General features: G+C 54.4%; 1 protein-coding gene across 1 annotated transcript in view; it reads left to right on the top strand.

The window, feature by feature from the left end:
* The first annotated feature begins 7,239 nt into the window (after positions 1-7,239).
* The window catches only part of ADA (adenosine deaminase), a 30,005-nt gene continuing 20,288 nt past the window's right edge, over positions 7,240-16,956 (top strand). The window contains exons 1-2 of the mRNA XM_010569797.1: positions 7,240-7,418; positions 11,503-11,557. Coding sequence (XP_010568099.1) covers positions 7,240-7,418; positions 11,503-11,557 — 234 coding nt within the window. The remainder of the gene's footprint in view (positions 7,419-11,502; positions 11,558-16,956) is intronic.

Here is a 16,956-nt window from a genome sequence, read left to right as displayed (position 1 = left end):
GCACAGCCAGTGATGCTTTTAGGTCTCGCCAAACTCACCTTGTAGTTGCAGCCAGCTCTGCTTTAGAGTGGGAAAGGTTAGGTGATGTCTGTTTCCTTCCAGCCCTGTTTTCTGTGACTCTGGGAAGACCTTTGAGGATGCAAGTGCTGCACCCATGCAGTAGCTAGTGTTGTGCCTGGAAAGCAGCTGGTGCTGGAAGAGGTTTGGGTGACACAGGTTGTGTCTGTTCCCAAATGGCACAGCCCTTCCCATCTCCAGGGCTGCCTTGGCTCACCATCAGCAGGAGCACTGGGAGCCGGAGCAGCTCAGGGCACTGGTGGATCCAGGATGCTGGGACTGTGTGCAGGGAAGGGAGGGTGCTGGTGTTGGGACAGGACGGTGCTGAGGAGGGACAGTGACCTGGGGCAAAGATAACCCTCCTTGGCTGGCATATCTCCAGTGGATGCTCTGCACAGCTTCCTTGCAAACTCTGGGTTGTTGCTGGGACCTTCCCAAAGACCTTGTACAGCAGGCACTTCTTAGCATCCTTGATTGGAAGGAGTCTGGCTCGTGCAGGGAAGGGGCTTTCAGCTTAGACATTGGGCACATTAGCAGGGCTCAGTGTGGTAGGCTGGTCTGGAGAGGACTGAAGAACTGCCACTTCACCTGTCTTGCACCAGTTCTTCGTTCACACCCAGCACTTAAAAAAACCAAATGACTGGGCACCACCCAAAAGCAGTTGGCAAGGGGACCTGGTGCTACTCCCCAGGGCTTGTGCCAAAGGCTTTGGGGGTGAGTCCTGCTTCCTACCTCCACCCCAGGGAATAAAGCAAGAGCTGGGCTTGCTCTCCATCTCCTGAGCAAGACTAGAAAGGCTGAGGCCAGTGATGCCTCCATGTGCAGAGGGTCCCAGGCCCCCAGCCCTCCCCTATGCCGGAGACATCTGGAGACATCTCCCAAGCATGCACTTCACATAAACCACCTCCTCTTGTCCACATCCCCAGCCAAGTCAATACAGACACGACTGAAACCGTTAGTGTGTGTGTGGGATCCAGTTGAGAAAAACAAACCTCTCGGTCTCACTATGGTTATGAAAGCAACGATGTCGCCTGGAAAGTATGTACCAGCGAGCAAAGAGAGCTGCCTGTGTCGAGGGGTGAGGGGAGGAGGTGGGCACCAGCTCAAATATGACTCAAAATCAGGGGAAATTATTTCTGATGAACGTAATTACTTCGGCTCCAGCCCTGATCAATATGAGGAGCTAAAACGCTCATAAACCAGCCGAGAATGCGAACTATGCAGAATGATTTGTAAAAGGTGTTTGGCTGGGCGTGCTCTTGCCTGGCTGTCAGGCTGCCCACGGGGCAGGGTGACCTGCTGCTGTGGGAGCTGGGAGAGCTGTGACTTGCTAATTGCAAACCAGTGGCCCCTAACGAGTATCCCCCACGAAGGAACAGGGAGGTGGCTGCCTCACGCAGGTCCCGAGTCTAATGAAATGCAACCAGCCTGCTTGGCTGGGCTTCTTTTGTGCTCTGACCTCAAAGCAAGTCAAGAGTGGCGCTTTACAGCCAGGCTGGCTTATGCTGGCCCCCACGGTGTGGGGAGGTTTTGGTGGGCTGGCATCCAGCACAGCCCGGGCAGGGGCTCTGCGTGGGCACAGGTGCAGGGGAGGGCTGGAGACCTGCAGGACCAGAGGGACAGAGCTGGAGGGGACGGTGTCCTCACACCTCATGCTGGCTGAGCCCGAGCTGTGTCAAGTGTGCTGTCACAGGAGGGATGCTTCCTCCTCAAGGGCATGGCTGTGTCTTGGGGAACTGCACCCACAAAAGCCGATCAGGAGGAAGAAGCACAGCCTGGGAGATCCCCTGCAGCAAGTCCCTGCGAAGCTGGTGCCTGCGGCCATCTGGAGGTGGCAGGAAAATCCTCCTGAGAAAGCAAGCAGAGGCTGGGGGACCGCATCCTGTGGCATGGGGGTCTCCCATGAACTGGTAGTTTCCCTGACATGGTGAGGAAAGGGAAGGAGAAGGGCTGTGACAATTCCATTTTTGTCCCACTGTTCCCCAGGGAAACTGGAAAACCCCACCACCCAGGCTTCTTCTCAGGAGAGCATCCCCAGAAACCACAATGGCATAGAGGCAGAAATAGGAAAAGAAGATGAATGGAGCCCCTGGGCTGGGAGCTACATGTGCCCTGGCACCACAGGGCAGGAAAAGATGGACTGGTGAGTGCTTCGCCTTCCCACTTGAGCTGGTCTGCAGGCTCTGTGCTGCTGCTGCCCATCAAACAAGGTGATGTCTCCATCCTCTGTGGTGACAGCTCCATCTTTACCTGGCAGAGTGAGGCTGTAGGTTACAGCCACCACCTGATGCTGTTGCACTGCAGCCACCCCACCTCACTCTCACGAGATGCTTGATTAGCAGTTGCAGGAAAACTCCCTGATTCTTATTTAATAGGACTCCGCTGGCTTTCAGCTGTGCAAACCCTGCCTGTGTGGGGTCCCTGCACCCACAGCCCTCCCAGCCATGGGAAGGGAGACTGTTCTGGAAGTTTTTCCTGTTCTGACTGTAGTTTTTTGATGATTTTCTTAAAAAAGGGGGAACAAAAAGAAAAAAAAAGCCTGTCCATGACTCATGACTCACTGGGATGTGTCAGGTTCTGGATTAGCATCTGCTCGTTCTGGGCTGGGCCCCTTCACCATGGATTGCCTTTTCTGCTTGCATAACTGGTCCAGTTCTGTTTCTGGCACAGAGATCAGCACCTCCCCAGCTCTGACCGCACGACCGGGAACAGCTCCCCCAAGGAGCCTGCTGGTGAGATCCCTTTGAGAACTTGGACAATCTGGGGTGAGAGGAGCCTGCCGAGCATCGCTGCCCCACAGAGCTGGCCGCAGACCTCCAGGACCATCTACAGAGACATCTCAGAGGGGGAAGGCAGGACGGTATTGTGAAAACTATGTGTGCCTTGACAGCAGCCCTGATCCCTGCAGTCCCAGGCAAAAAATAGCAGGAGCTCCTGCCGGGGATCACCAGAGCAAGGCTCTCAGCCCCAGCCATCACCTCTAGCCCAGGAAAAAGCCCAGTGGCTCATGATGGAGCTTCAGCAGGACTGCCTCCTGCCCTCAGCCACAGTGGGAAATGAGACGGGCTGGGCTGTACCGGGAATTGCAGGCTATCCTTCATGTAGTCCTCAAATCAAGACCCTTTGGGGTTGGGTTTCCACCTGCTGCTGTGCTTTGGGGAGGGAAATATAGAAAGGGAGTGTTTGACCGATGGCACTGTCTGCACCTGGTTGCCCAGGGCTGGTGATGGCAGCCTGACTGCAGCTTGACTTGTCCCAGGAGCTGCTCCTGGCCGGGCTTCCCTCTCTGGTTTGGAGTCATCCAGAGCCCCAGAGAAGCACCTCACAAGGCAGCTCCTCTCGTGCATCAAACTTCAGGAAAGGAAACAGCCCAGAAACCCTGGCACTGTGGGCCAGGACAGACATCTGCTCTCCCTGCTCTGGCTGAGCCCAATAAAGGACAACATCTCTTACAGATACTGCCAACACAGCAACTTCGAGCATGGAGAGCAGTGTGCGCATGGGGCAGCCAGGCTGCTCTTCAGCCCTCACTAATGGCCCAGGCTAGAAGGGATGTTTTGAGGTGCTTTTGGCTGACATGCATGCTGTCCATGCCGCATTTCTGACATTATCTCTGTCTCCTTGCTGAGGCAGGGAGCTCCCCAGGCCACATGGAGAAATCTTGGTCTCCCCGTGCTGTGATTTTGCTGGAAACCACATCTAGCACAGTGTGGTTGGGGTTAGGAGAGCCGTTTCCCCAGCAGTTGGCTGCACTCTCCACTGCCAGAAGCTGACCGCATTCAAATGCTGGTTTTCTTTACATCCCCCAGTCCTGCTGAGATGTGGTCTGCCGCCTGCGCAGGCGAAGCCACTCTGCTGGCCTGCCATCCAGAAAACATGCTCTGGATTGCCTGTATGAAAATTAAACACAAACACTTTACAAACCGCAGTCCTTGAGTGCGAGGCAATGAGCCGAGAGCTGTCAAAGCAAAGGGGAAGATCCTCCAAGCTGCGCAGGCGAAGCCGAGCCAGCCTGGTACATGTGACTGGAGAAGCAACAAGTGCAGAGGCTCTGGGTCCAAGGGACAGCAGCCACCCTCTACCTGCAACCCTGGTTTTGAGATCTCACTTTGCTGCTGCCACTGTTCACCAGTCCTGCCTGTGATCCCCATCACAGAGGTAGTGCCTGGCATGGGAGGAGACCAGTGGTGCAACCTCTGCTGCAGACCAGCCACTTGGCCCAGGGATGCTCTGCTCAGCCCAGGCTCCCTGCAGTGGGGCAGAACCGTGCCTCCAGCCACGGCTGCCACAGCCTCTCGCCCTAAACCTGTGCTGTGATGGTGCCTCTGTGCCTTGCCCTGCATTACGCTCACCCTTATGCCACCTTTGATGGCACCAAAGGTGCTACAACTCATGGAGAGGCAGCTTGAAGGTTCTGCGGTGACACGAAGCTTCTGCCTGGACCTGGCCATGTCCTCCACAGCCTGGTTGTCCTCCCTGTCCCCCGCAGGGCCACGGCCACCTGCTGCGAGCCGGCTTTCCTCTCCCAGGACCTTCCCCTCCCTGGGCCGGTCTGCGGGGTGAGAGCCCAGCCTCTCTCCTCCTGCCTCTGAGCCCTGGCCCCTGGAAACGTCTGCAAGGAAATAGCTGAAGGTATTGAAAGGGGAGGCAGGAAACGTTCAGAATTTTTTTTCTAAATATAATGACACTAATGTTGTTTGTAGTGTTAAAAATAGAAATCAAGGGAACCTGCCTTTTTCCTGTTTGCTTTCAGCTCTTGCTTTCCCGCCTGTCTCTGCATTCTGGGGATCTGTGTGAAAATAAATGCAACAAAAAAGATCTCAGCAGCATGCAAAGCAAAGCCAGATGGGTTTGGCCTCAGCTCCAGCTCCCCCAAGCGGGGCCATGCCCCCCCTGTGCAGTGTGGGGAGCTTGAGGCTGTGAGCTCCCCACCTTGGGCAGCCGTCCCCGCAGGCTCCGTGCTGCGGTGGAACCGTGTGCTGATCCAGCTGCTGGGGACCTGGCCACTCTCACTGGGTGTCTCTGGGAGTGTGGCCACCCTCCTGCACTCCAGTCACTCTCCTGACTTTCCCAAGTGTCTCAGTGCAGCGAGTCGGCTCTGAGCAGTGCTGCTGCTTGTTGCAAAACTCTTCCTTCTGTGGCTGATAGAGCCGTGCTTGTGCAGGGGGCTGGATCTACTGGTGTGCTATCACAGGAGCCCCGCGCAAAATCCCCCCATTCCCACCTCTCCCACTGGAGACGTTTCTCCAGATGCCCGTGGCTGGGCAGGAGCATATCCCTCCACCATGGCCTGCATATGCTTGTTCCCAGGTCTCCCTGACAGCCTCCATTGGTGCATTGGGAGGATTTTGCTGTCAGTCTCTCACCAGCTCATTCGAGAGCAAAGGCCACACTCAGCAACTGCATCACTGAGTTCAGAGGCTGATGGATTCAAACTCAGTTTTGGCAGCACTGTGCCAGACCAGGGCACCCAGAACTTGAGGGATCAGGATGCGGGAGCCAGCTCCCTGCCCTGTACGGAGAAAAGAAAAACGCCGGAGTGCAGCAAACCAGCCAGGGAGACAGTGTCTGAACAGCAACGTGCCTTTCATTCAGGAGGCGATACTGCACCCCGGGTCAGCGCAGCCGCCTGCCTGCTGCAGGTGTTCGGATGAAAAGCTAGGCGCTCATTTTTCAGCAGAGCAAACCAGGGTGTGCGTGTCTTGGATGAAGGCTGCTGCCTGATTTATTACAGACTCAGCTCTAGGTGCCTTGGGAGAGTAAGTCCTGGCAACGGATGAGAGGCGGGCGTGTGTACGGATGGATTGCAGCGCACAAAATGCTGCATTGTAGTAAGACTGCCTGGAACGTGCCAAAGCTAGGCGCGGGGAGGATGAATGAGTCCTCCAGCCTGGTTTGCATTCCTCTGCTCTCCCCATTCCTTTTTTGAGTTGGTGAACAGGGCGGGCGGGCAGCCCTGGGCTCTTGGTCTGTCTTGGAAAGCCATGAGGCAGACAAGCGCCGGCTGGGAGCGTTGCTGGCGCTGACCTGGCAAAGCACATGGAGCACGCTGGCAGTGCCGGGTGACCGGCTCCACTGTGCCACAGGTGCCACCCTCTGTGCAGCATCTCTCAAAAGGCTGATTTTTGCAAGGAGCGGTTTTTCCATAGGGTGACAACTTACTGGGTTGACCTCAGGTTGTTCTTTCAAAAGTCTTTGGTTAGCTGGAAATTAGGTGTTTAAAATGTCACCGGACTATCATGAGTCACTGTCTGGGCCACTTTTGTTTCACAGAGCCAGTTCTCCTGTGTGTCACTGGAAAGTCTGCACTTGAACCTGGCATGATGTGATTTTAAAAACACCTCCATGAGAAGCTTCCCCGAGTTTCCTTCCCCCCTCTAGCTGCTTTCCTGGCCCTGGCATAGCCCCGGTCCCTGGTAGCCAGCACACCTCTTCTGCAGCTTTTCGGCTGCCTTTTCCCTGCCAGTCGTGCTTGGTCCCGCTAGCGCCCGGTCTCCTTGCTGTCAGCAAATGTTCAGGTCTTTCACCAGTGGTGTGTCAGCAGTGTCCAAAGGGGCCATTGACTTGCAGAGTGTGACAATGTCCTTGGCTGGTGCATCATGCCCAGCTGCTAACAGGACACCCCTGCTGATGGGGCTCACTGGGGGCTCGCTGACTGTGCTTTTGGGACCCATTTGGGCACCAAACCTATGGTGGGAATAGGATCCTGACCCCACCTGGTGCTGATCAGCAACCTGTCATGGTGTTAACTGGGGCTGAACGAGAACCACTGACAGAGGATGGACATACAGCCATGGGGACTGACAGCCCATCCCTGCGAGCTCCTCCTCTGCTTAATGCATTGTATCTGCACAGTCCCCCTCTAAGGCACAGTAGGGTGACTGCCCCTGATTTACGGATGGGACCTGAACTGCAGGGACTTCCCAGGCTTTCCCCTCTGCCTGGTCCTGCTGCTGACCGGCAAGATATCCCATCCACAACAGATGCCTTCAGTATGGGACACAGCCTTGGCATCTGGGCTGACACCAGAGGAGAAAATAGCCCTTCGAAAGGACTTTGGCCATAACTTGTGTATTCAGATGCTCAACCTCTTTTCCCCAGCCAGGCCCAGCAGACGAACCGAAGGTCTCTGGGGAGGTGGGCAGCGATTTCCCTCGGAGGGGGCTGACGTTCCCGCGGCACATGTGCTCCCTTGCTGAATCGGGGCGCATCGCCCCGGCTCCGGGGGGGCTGGAGCCGCCGTCTGCGCTGGGGCGGACGGTGGCGGTGCCGCAGCCCCGCAGCAGCCCCCCGGCCCCGCAGCAGCGCACGGGCTCTGCCTCCCTCTCGTGGCCGTTCTGCTCGGGCTCCGCCGGGCGCAGGTGAGGGGCTGCACGCCTGACCCCGCACCTCCCTCTAGTAGCATCCCTGCCCCGGGCTCCCCGACTGCCCCCCGGCCCCCCGCTCTGCCCCCCGGCGTGCCTCCCCGTGCCTCTTCGCTGGGTGCCCACACGGGTTTATCACAACGTTGCGCCCGCGGATGCCGGAGGTGTGAGCAAGGCCAGCAGGTTCGCAGGCAGAGCCTGTTCTTTCTTTGCTCAGCACCGTTCCTGGATGTTTACCTTTTGCTTTTAAGTGAAGCTTTTCTACTGCCATTGGGGAAAAACTTTTTATAGCCAGACTTGCATCACGCCTGGGGAATGACTGGAAATTAAGCCAACTTCGCTAGAGACAGCTGTCTAAAAATTGAAGCTCTTTTCTTCCCAATAATCTGTTTTCAATTTCTTCTGCAGCCTTTGAAGCCAAGAACTGAACAAAACAAGAGCTCCAGGAGATCCTATAGAATATTAATTGGGTCAAGGCCCTGGATTAGATAAATTAAAGCATCTCCAGAAACTTCCAGCTCGACACAGAGAGGATCAGTTTCTCTTCAAATATTTTTTTGCTGGAGCAGGAGGTTGTGCCCAGTCTGCCCTGGGGCTTGCAGCTGCCTTTCATCAGGACAGCAGCCAGGCAGCCCCCTGTACACCCCAGCACCATCCCTGCTGGGAGCTAGTGCTGGGGAGATGGGTGGGAGCACCTGGCTGTTCCCCCTCTGCTTATTCTCCCCTTCACCTGCCTTTCTCTCTCTTCCTCCTATTTCTCCTTTTAAGAGCACCTGATGCAATAGCCCCTAGCGTTGATATTTCTGCTGGTGGTTTGCAAGCCCAGTTTGAGGAGTGAACATCTCCTGGGACGAGGACCCCACTTGTGAGTGCTGTGACCCTCAGCTGGGGATCAGCCAGACCCTAGCTGGCACTGCAAGGTGGGTGATCCTAGGATGACAACCTTGAGCTGGGACCAGGGACGATAATTTAAGTTACTGCTCTGCTCTCCAGATCCTAAATCTGGGCATGAAAATAGCTCCCGTATCACTCAAAACCAGCTACAGGCAGGGTGGAGCCGTAGCAGGGATGGACCAATACCAGGACCAAACCCTGCTGTCTGCCAAGTTTAACAGCTCTAGAGGGTCTCGCTGTGCCCTGGGTCAGGGTGGCAGAGGAGTGGAGGCAACCCCCCAGCTTTGCTTTGCAGGATGTGATACTGCAAGTGTCAGAGCCCTGACAACACAAATGGGCCTTAAGGACCCTGACCAACCTCACCTGGTCCCACACCCATGGGCTCAGGAGCTCTATTTAAGCTCAGCTCAGGGCCTCAGGCTCTTCCTGAGCTGTATTGGAGGAGTGCTGAGCTCTAGTACAGCCACAGGGGTGCCTGGCCATGGGGTCCTTGGTCCTGACTTCAGCCTGCTGACTGTCTTACTGACTTGGTGTAAGCCCTGCCCCATCACTAGGGACCTGTGCTTGACCTGGGACCTGCCTCATCTCTGTGAAATTGCCTTATGACCTGTGTTCTTGGCTGGACCTGGCTGCACCTCTCGGTCTGTGTTGCTCTCCTTGCTGGCCCAATGTCTGGGTTTGGGCACATATCCAAGTGTCTGGCCTGGACTGGGGTGGAGATGAAGGTATGGGACAATGATGGACCCTTTAGTCCCGGTCCGCAAGTGCTGCTGGGGAGACCAGGGGTCACCTTCAGCTCTGGCACTGCTGTGCTACAGCCTGAGCAGGAAGGCTTGGTCAGAGCCTGTACAAGTGGAACAACCCAGCAATAAATCCCTGATGTGGTCAGGTTTTGGACAGATGGGATGCCTTCTCCCCCCAGTGCTGAGGGGCCCCACAGGCAGCACCTTCCCACGTGTGACCTGTCCCATGCAGCAGCTCCTGCATCCCTGCAGCAGCTGACTGGCCCTGCTCCCATTGCTCTTCCTCCAGTCCTACCCAAAATGACTGTGTGATGAAGGGTTGAGAGCTCAGTTGAGATCTCTGAAGAAGCACAGAGCTGATCCTGTGGATCCCGGGGCAGGGGGCAGGCAGAAGAAAACAAGCTCCAGAAGGTGGTACCCTGCAGAGAGGTGAGAAGTGGCATCGGGTTCGGCAGGAGCTGGGAGCTCCCAAGTCCCCTTGGGCCGTGCCTGCCCTGGGCAGGGGAGCTGTGCTGTGGGCTGGGGAGGTTGGGGTTTTCCTGCTGTGACAGCATCCTACCCATGAGCTGAGGCTGTGATATTAGAAAGAGTCTGAGGGGGGCAATATTATGCTGCTGTTTTCTGCTGCTCAGTCCCAATCAAAGTATCTCTAAGAAGGTCGGGTTTGGCAAAAGCATTCTCCCTTTCTTTTTCTTTTTGCCATTGCAGTGAAGATGGGGTGCATGGTGCTGACCTGCGGCATCACAGCCCTTCTGAGAAATGCTGTCCTCTGTTCCTCTCTGTCCTTTAGTGGCCTGGGTGGCAATGTCTGGCCGAGCACTTGTAATCCAATTATCTGCTTATGCTGAGGGCTGGAGGGCAGCTCAGCCCTCGCAGTGCAACACGTGCGGCTAAAGCCCAGGCACGCAGAGTCTTCTCTGGGGCTGGAGAAGCTTGTTCCTGCGGGTCACGGCTGCCAGGTGTGCATACAACACCCTGACCAGAGGTTTCATTTGGGATCCTTGTTACTCTGCCCCAATGCAGTGACTCTGCAACTTTTAGATAGTACTTGGCCACGGGACAGGGTGTGAAACCTGATCTAGCTCCCTCATGGCTGGAGTGGCCTGTGAGGATGGAAATCTGCTCCCAACATGACCCTGGATAATGGGAGGAAGAGTTGGGGAAGCACCATGGATTTGGGGCTGCAGAGCTTTGCGTAAGTGTAAAACTGCACAAGCCTTGGCTCCCTGGGCCCTGCCTTACAGAGGTAAAATCAGTAGTATCAGTCCATGTGTCTCCTGGTCCTTGTTCAAAAAGTGGATTTGAATAGAGACGTGGTAACCAGCCACAGCTGGGCTTATGCTTCGCCTTGGGAGCTGTATCTGTGTTGCTCTGCTCGATGACCCGCTTGCTAGAGCAGGGCAGCCTGCTCCGTGTGGAATTTCGAGAGAAGTGCTGCAGGAAGGGGTGTGGGGGGGAGTCGTTCTAGATGGGGCTTGGCATGCTTCCCTCCGCTCCTTCCCAGCAGGTCCCAGTGTGACAGGCTGTGCTGTGGGCTCAGGGTGCTCTGAGCCAGGCCCAGAAGGGCTAGTCCAGCTCTGCAGGAGAGGTCAGGTTGGTCCGAGTGGGGCATCGCAATCACGTTCCAGCCCAGCCAGGATGCCGAGCTGCTGCTTCTGTGGAGGTTTTGATCTGCAGGTGAGCTGTGCCTTTCGAGCTGGTGCTAAAAACCCTCAGGGGAAGCACATTGTGCTGGGCTGGGCTGAATCAGGGTGTAAATCTTGGTCTTTGTTGGTGCGTGGTGTCTACAAGGAGGGCAGTGACTTCAGCAAAGTGAGAAGGGCCTAATCCCCTCTGTCCTGCCTCCCCACTTGGCTCCTCTGAACGCACCTGAGAGGCTTTGGTCAGGGTAACAGAGCTGCGGTGCCGAGTCCCAGCTCTGTTACACCCAGTGCCTTGAATAGGGGATGTGTTTGTTTAAAGAACAACATAACATGGGAATGTGTCCCCACCTCCTTATTGCTGGGAATTGGACCGAGCTGCACTGGGACCTGCACCAGTGTGGTGCGGGGACACATTGGGACCTGCTGGAGCATGGCTGGCTCACATCCTGCTCTTGTCTCTGGGTTTCCCTTTGTGAAAATCAGGGCCAGGGCAGGGAGGGACTGGTGTGTGCCTGGCCTGGGGTCCCCTGGGGTGGAGGAACTGCGAGGGTCTTCTGTCCCATGTGGTGGAGGTCTCTGGGCACTGACCCAGGCAGCAGGGCAGGAGGGGGGACCTCTCATCATCCCAACCAGCTACTGGTGGGAAGGTGGCTCCAGTCTTGCAAGTAGCATCAGGTTCAGTAATTCCCTGGCAACAAAGCCTTCCTCCAGAGACTGTGGCATCAACCATTGTGGTGAAAGTGGTGGGTTTCTTCCAGCGCGCTTGTACCCACCCACCCCCTTATCTCCTGGCCTCCTCAGGATGATCTTGGCTGATAATGGTGTTGGCCTTAACCTGGGAAGAGGTCACATCCCGGTGAGGTTTGTGTCTCAGCTGCTGCGGCTGGTTCAGATTTCTCTCAGCTCCTCTTGACAGCGCTGGCACAAGAGGGACAGGGCCACGTCTTTCCATGGGATTGAGTCGGGTCCTTCTCTTTACCCACAGGAGAAGTCAAAGGGCAGCTAGGGGCCAAGGGCCCAGGAGGAGATGAGCTGTCTGCACCTCACCTCCGTGGCATGGCAAGGTGAACCCTGCTTCCATTTGTGGTGATACTGCCCTTGGTCTTGAACTTGCATACTCGATTTTAATACTGCGAAACAGGCTGACAAAGTGGGTAGGGCAGAGGGGAAGGGTAGTGCTCCCGCCAAGGCAAAGCTGCCCCGCGCTGCGGGGACCGTGTGCTCCTCTTGCCTGTGGACACGGGGTCCATCTGCACCCTGTCATCTGAAGAACTGGGTAAGAGCAGGGCTGCCTTTATCCTTGGATAACCCACAGCTTTCAGGGTGGGCTGTGGAGGCATTTCCAGGTCTGAAACACTGCCAGACCCAGACCGCTGCTCTTTTTCCACAGCCCAAAGCACAGACACAGTTTCTCTGCCTTTTCTCTGCTGTATCACTTTTAAAACTGTGCTATACCAATGCCCTGTGGGCTCTGGAGCAGCTTGATTTCCCCATAGCTCAATTTGGGCAGCCTTTCTGGTCCAGGAGATGTTCAGAATAGGTTGAAATACATTAGCATGGCCTGACGCTCGGTGCGAATTGGCCCTCTGTGTTACAGTCTTAATCCGGTTAGGGGATCAGCGTGGCAAGCTTGCAGCAGCCCACGTGGCTCTGCCGGTGGCTGCATCCCGAGATGTGCTCATGTGCCTGAGTGTCTTTGCTGGGCATGTCGTCAGCTGCGTGTGTGTTTCTGTGCTGCTCAAAAATGCCCCCAAATGGGAAAATGCAACCCGTTTACAGGATAGCCTCATCTGTACCCTAGGGTATGTCTCAGTGGGGGGGCAGGGGGCGCCCACTGTGGAGGTTAATAAGTCTTTCTATTTTCAGGCTAGTATTGCATTTAGTGGTGTGAGGGCTGTGGTTTCCTTGGAAGCAGTGCCAGGCAGCGCCAGGCAGGAGCCCTGAGCAAGGTCTATCCAGCAGCAGCTCTCGGGTGTACCCAGGTAGCCATCAGCCCTTCCTGGAGCTGCTTGGTGGCACCCTGTGGTTGCCCTAATGCTCCTGGGGCTGCAGTTGCATGAATATCCTTAGGAAAATCCCATCACCTGCTCCCTGCCAGCAGAGAACTGGGGGAAAACCTGCCTGGGACCATGGTGCAACACAGGACCTGCTTCTGCTTTGGAGGCCAGTGTTGGGTCTGTTTCCAGCTCCTTTGAGAGCAGGGGGGAAATGAAGTCCCCTTGGGGAGCAGTGTGGCTCCTCAGCTGGGTTTTTGCCTTTCCCATTGACCGCAGTGTCCCGTGATCCCCAGCAGGAACCAAGCAGGTCACAGCTGAGTTCCCACCAGCGACTCCAGCACGGGGTCTGGTGATGGCTCACCCTGGGGCAGAGGTTTTCCCTGCCCTGTGGGGAAGCTGCAGAAGTTAAATGGGAAATGCTGAGATAAGTTAGAGCTTTGTCTCAAAAACAAAAATTTTGCAGAAGCAATGGATGTTTGGGCTGAGAGCGTCTACTCTTGCAAAAACAACCATTATAACAGTATGTCATGTTTATACATGACAGCAGCATTTATAATATGTTACTGCTACACTTAATCTAAATACATTTTCCTCCCTTATCCACTCAGAATGAGCTGTAGTGTGACAATCTTTGGTATCTGGTAAAAAAAACCAAACAAGCGAAAAACCCCAAACCAAACCAGAAATGTGCTGGGGTTTTTTGTTGGGTTTTTTTGTTTTGGGGTTTTTTTTTTTTTGTAATCTAAGCCCAGCATAAGCACAATTTTTTTTTTTTTTTTTTTTTTTTTTTTTGGAAAGCTGTTTGCAGGTGTCAGCAACCCTGACACACAGCTGGTTTTAACCTGGGGGGGCAAGAGAAAGGGAGCAGGTTTAAATATAGCTCCTGGGAAATAAGCATTGGAATAGCTTCCAAGATCAGTTTTACCCCTACTTTGCTGCCTGGGATTTTCCTAAAAATAAGAAAGATGAACAACGGACAGTGGAGACCGGAGTTGTGGGCAGGCTGTGCAGATGAGCAGTTGCTTCCCCAGGGATGGCTCTAGAGCATCCTCATGTGGTGCCTCATACTTGGCCAGACCACCCCAAGCATGAGATGTGTCCTTGTCCCTCTTACCATCCCTGCTAGCCTGTGGTGGCTTCCATACATGGTAACGCAGCCCAGGGTGCCTCTTGCATTCCCCAGCCCTGTTAGTGTGTGCACTGATCCCTCACTCCAGCATCCCTGGAGAAGCAGCAGAGCTGGTGTTCCAGCAGCTGCCCAGATGTGCATCCTCCTGTCTGCATGCCTGGGACTGCCTCCCCTCCTGCTTGCAGGGCTCAGGAGAGGCTCCCAACTCAGGGCAGCGACACGAACTGAGTGAGCAAAATCACACTGGGGCCCTTCATAACTGTGTTTTCCCCCTGAGTTGTTGTTTGCTTCTTATTCATAACAGCGAGGCTCTGGGGAGAATCTGTCATGCTGAAGGGACAGAGAGGTTTGGTCTCTTCTCCACTTCAAAAACATTGTTCCTCAAAGCTGAACTCAGTACGGGACTGTCTGTCTTTACAAGTGACTCAAAGGTATGACCAAAATGGAAGGGAAAGCAAATGAGGTCTGAAGTGCTGGGATGACACAAATATCCGAGCAAGGGTTTGGGTGGAACAGAGGTCCCAGGTGGGAAGTCACCATCAACTGTCGAATAACAGACTTGTTCTTCTTGAACCTCCTGGCTGCAGGGACTTGTGGTGTTCTCTGTAGGAAAACATTCATTTAATATCAACAGCACAGCAGTTATCGCAACCACATGATTAAGCCAGTGGTAGAGATGGATAAAGTGGATCAGGGTCAGGTCAATTAGAATCAGCCCAAGCCTTATTTCTAAGGCTCTGCAACACAGTTGCGTGCAATGCATGCACTATGCGGTCCTGGTGTTGACACTCCTGGAAAGAGCTGAGTCTGCAGTGCATGTATGTTTGCTAAGCAAAAAAACCCATCAAAAAACCCTTACTGCACCATTCCCAGTCAATGAGGCCAGTTCAGCTCCATTTGCTGCTTTCTGACCTTTGCTAACAACTCTTCTGGCAGACAATTACCCGCATGCTATTTTTTACCTTGAAATTTCCTTTAATGCCAAATAAAGGCTCTAAGTGACCTCTGTCCTCTCAGTGTAGATGACACGTCAAGCAGGTCTGTGCCAACGAAAGACTATTAGAAAGCACCATGTATCCACACTGGGACAATTTATTCTACAGATACTTTGAACCAGAAGTCAGACCTCAAATATGTGATGCTGTGGGACATTCTCCAAGCAAAATAAATATTTTTCAAGTGGCTACTAAAAAAGCCTGTGATGTAGAGGTGAAATGGTCTATGTGAGCCAGAGCTCACCTTGCCCAGGGACAGTTTCATACCCAGTTGCTAATTTGCACACTCAAGCATTTTATTTCTGCCTAGACTGTCTGTGCATACCCAGGGGAGTTTTACCCAAATTCAGAGCTTGCAAAGCTTTAGAAGCCTGGAACAATGTCACCTTTTGGTGACTCCAGAAATCACAAACTTTAGTGCAGAAAATACTTGCTGCTTATGTCCACTGGTTTCCCATAAGCCTGGTGTTGTGCTGCTCAATCCCACAGGCTCCTGAAAGCCCTGAGCGGTGCCAGTACCGTGCTTGGCAGCTAATGGTTGCTTTCCTCTGCCAGTCACTATTTTGTAAAGAATATTTTTGCCAGTTAACTGTGACTAATTTGCTTTCATCTCTACAGTATGGATGCAGTCAGGGCATCTCTGAAAGGTGGTACTTAATAAAGGAGAACATATTGATGAACTTTCTTCCCCAGCCAAGCCCCGCGCTTTTCCCACAGCCTCTGCTGCAGTGCACATACCCAAATGACCTTGGGATTCGAGCTGAAAAACTGCTGTTTTCTCAATGCCTACTTGGCTTTGGGGCAGAAATTCCATCACTGCTCTCATGGCAAAGCTGTGGAGGAGTGACAAGGGACGCCGGTGACGTTTCCATGCGGAGCAATGAGTCTGTAGCATGTCCTGCATTCACTAAGCAGTGCCTAGCACCAGTTTGCAGCCCCCGCTTTCAGGGCTGCTGGCTCCCCTGGGCTGTTTCATGTCACCTTGCTGGGGTGGCTGTGACAGCGCAGGGCTGGAGGAGCGCCCAGCCTTCCCCGTCGCCGCAGGCAGGGCTCCGGAGTAGCTAATCCCCTGCTGCCAGCTTCCACAAACAGTGTCCCTCTGGTGTAAACACAGCTGGGGAAAGAGAAGAGGAAACTTTATTTTCCAACCATTTGTGGTAGCGTTCACGCCTACAGCCCCAAGGGCTTTCTCTGCTTACATGCCAGAGCAAGTAATAATTTTACAATGTAAAATTATTAATTTTGCTTTTGTAAATTTACATTTACAAAGCAATTTTACATTGATATAGTGTTTTTCACCTCCAAGGCTCCCTGCAGACCTGGCCTGTGGTCTGGAGATGGCCTCACCTGGGCAGGTGAACTCCAGTCACGCAGAACAAAACCGTGGTCCTTGGCTCTGCAGTGGTTTTGGAAACACCACCTGCCCACTCAGCGCCTTCAGGGCAGCTTGGACCTCATCGCACCCAGGGCTGCACGAGGACCCAAGGGATGCTCCTCAAAGCTCATTCCGGGGAGTGGTTCCACCTTGCAGATTTGCCTTTAGCTAAATGGGTGCGACTTTATGGGTGCTCCAGGACTGGAGTAGCTGAAAGCTCTGCTTTCTCCAGTATCAGAGAAGCCCCGCTTGGCAGGGAGGAGCAGGACCTTCTGCCCCACTGTCCCTCAGTGACATGGGCTGCCATGTGCATCACCGATGGGAGAGGAAGGCAGGAGGCAGAAGAGCTGTGTAAGACATGGCCAGGTCACTAAAAATAAGAAATGAAACCCTGAGCATGAGTTTGCAGGAGCTGAAAGCAGGTGTACGGCGGACGAAACAAGTCCGAAAAGCCATCGGACAACACAAGTGAGTCACCGAGCAGCAGCTTTGTGAGCAGGGAAGGGGCTTCCTAAGCTGAGCAGTTAGGTCTTTTTTAGGTGAAAATAAGCATTGTTGCATCGGCTTAAGACTGCAGTCAAAGCTGGAGATGGCTTTCCAGTTCCACGAGCCGAGCTCTGTTATCCTTCGATCTTATCTTCGGAGCAACGACCCCGCCCGGGCTCTGGGCTCCCGAAGGAAAGGCGAACGGGAGGCGGGGGTGGGGGGGGAGCATTACGGAGCGGCATGTCGGGGCGGCGGGGGGCAGGCCCGGCCGCC

The sequence above is a fragment of the Haliaeetus leucocephalus genome, unplaced genomic scaffold (assembly GCF_000737465.1).
Source record: "Haliaeetus leucocephalus isolate CR32 unplaced genomic scaffold, Haliaeetus_leucocephalus-4.0 Scaffold273, whole genome shotgun sequence".
Taxonomy (NCBI): domain Eukaryota; kingdom Metazoa; phylum Chordata; class Aves; order Accipitriformes; family Accipitridae; genus Haliaeetus; species Haliaeetus leucocephalus.
Note: the sequence above shows the minus strand (reverse complement) of the source record. Positions and strands in the feature narration are given on the sequence as shown.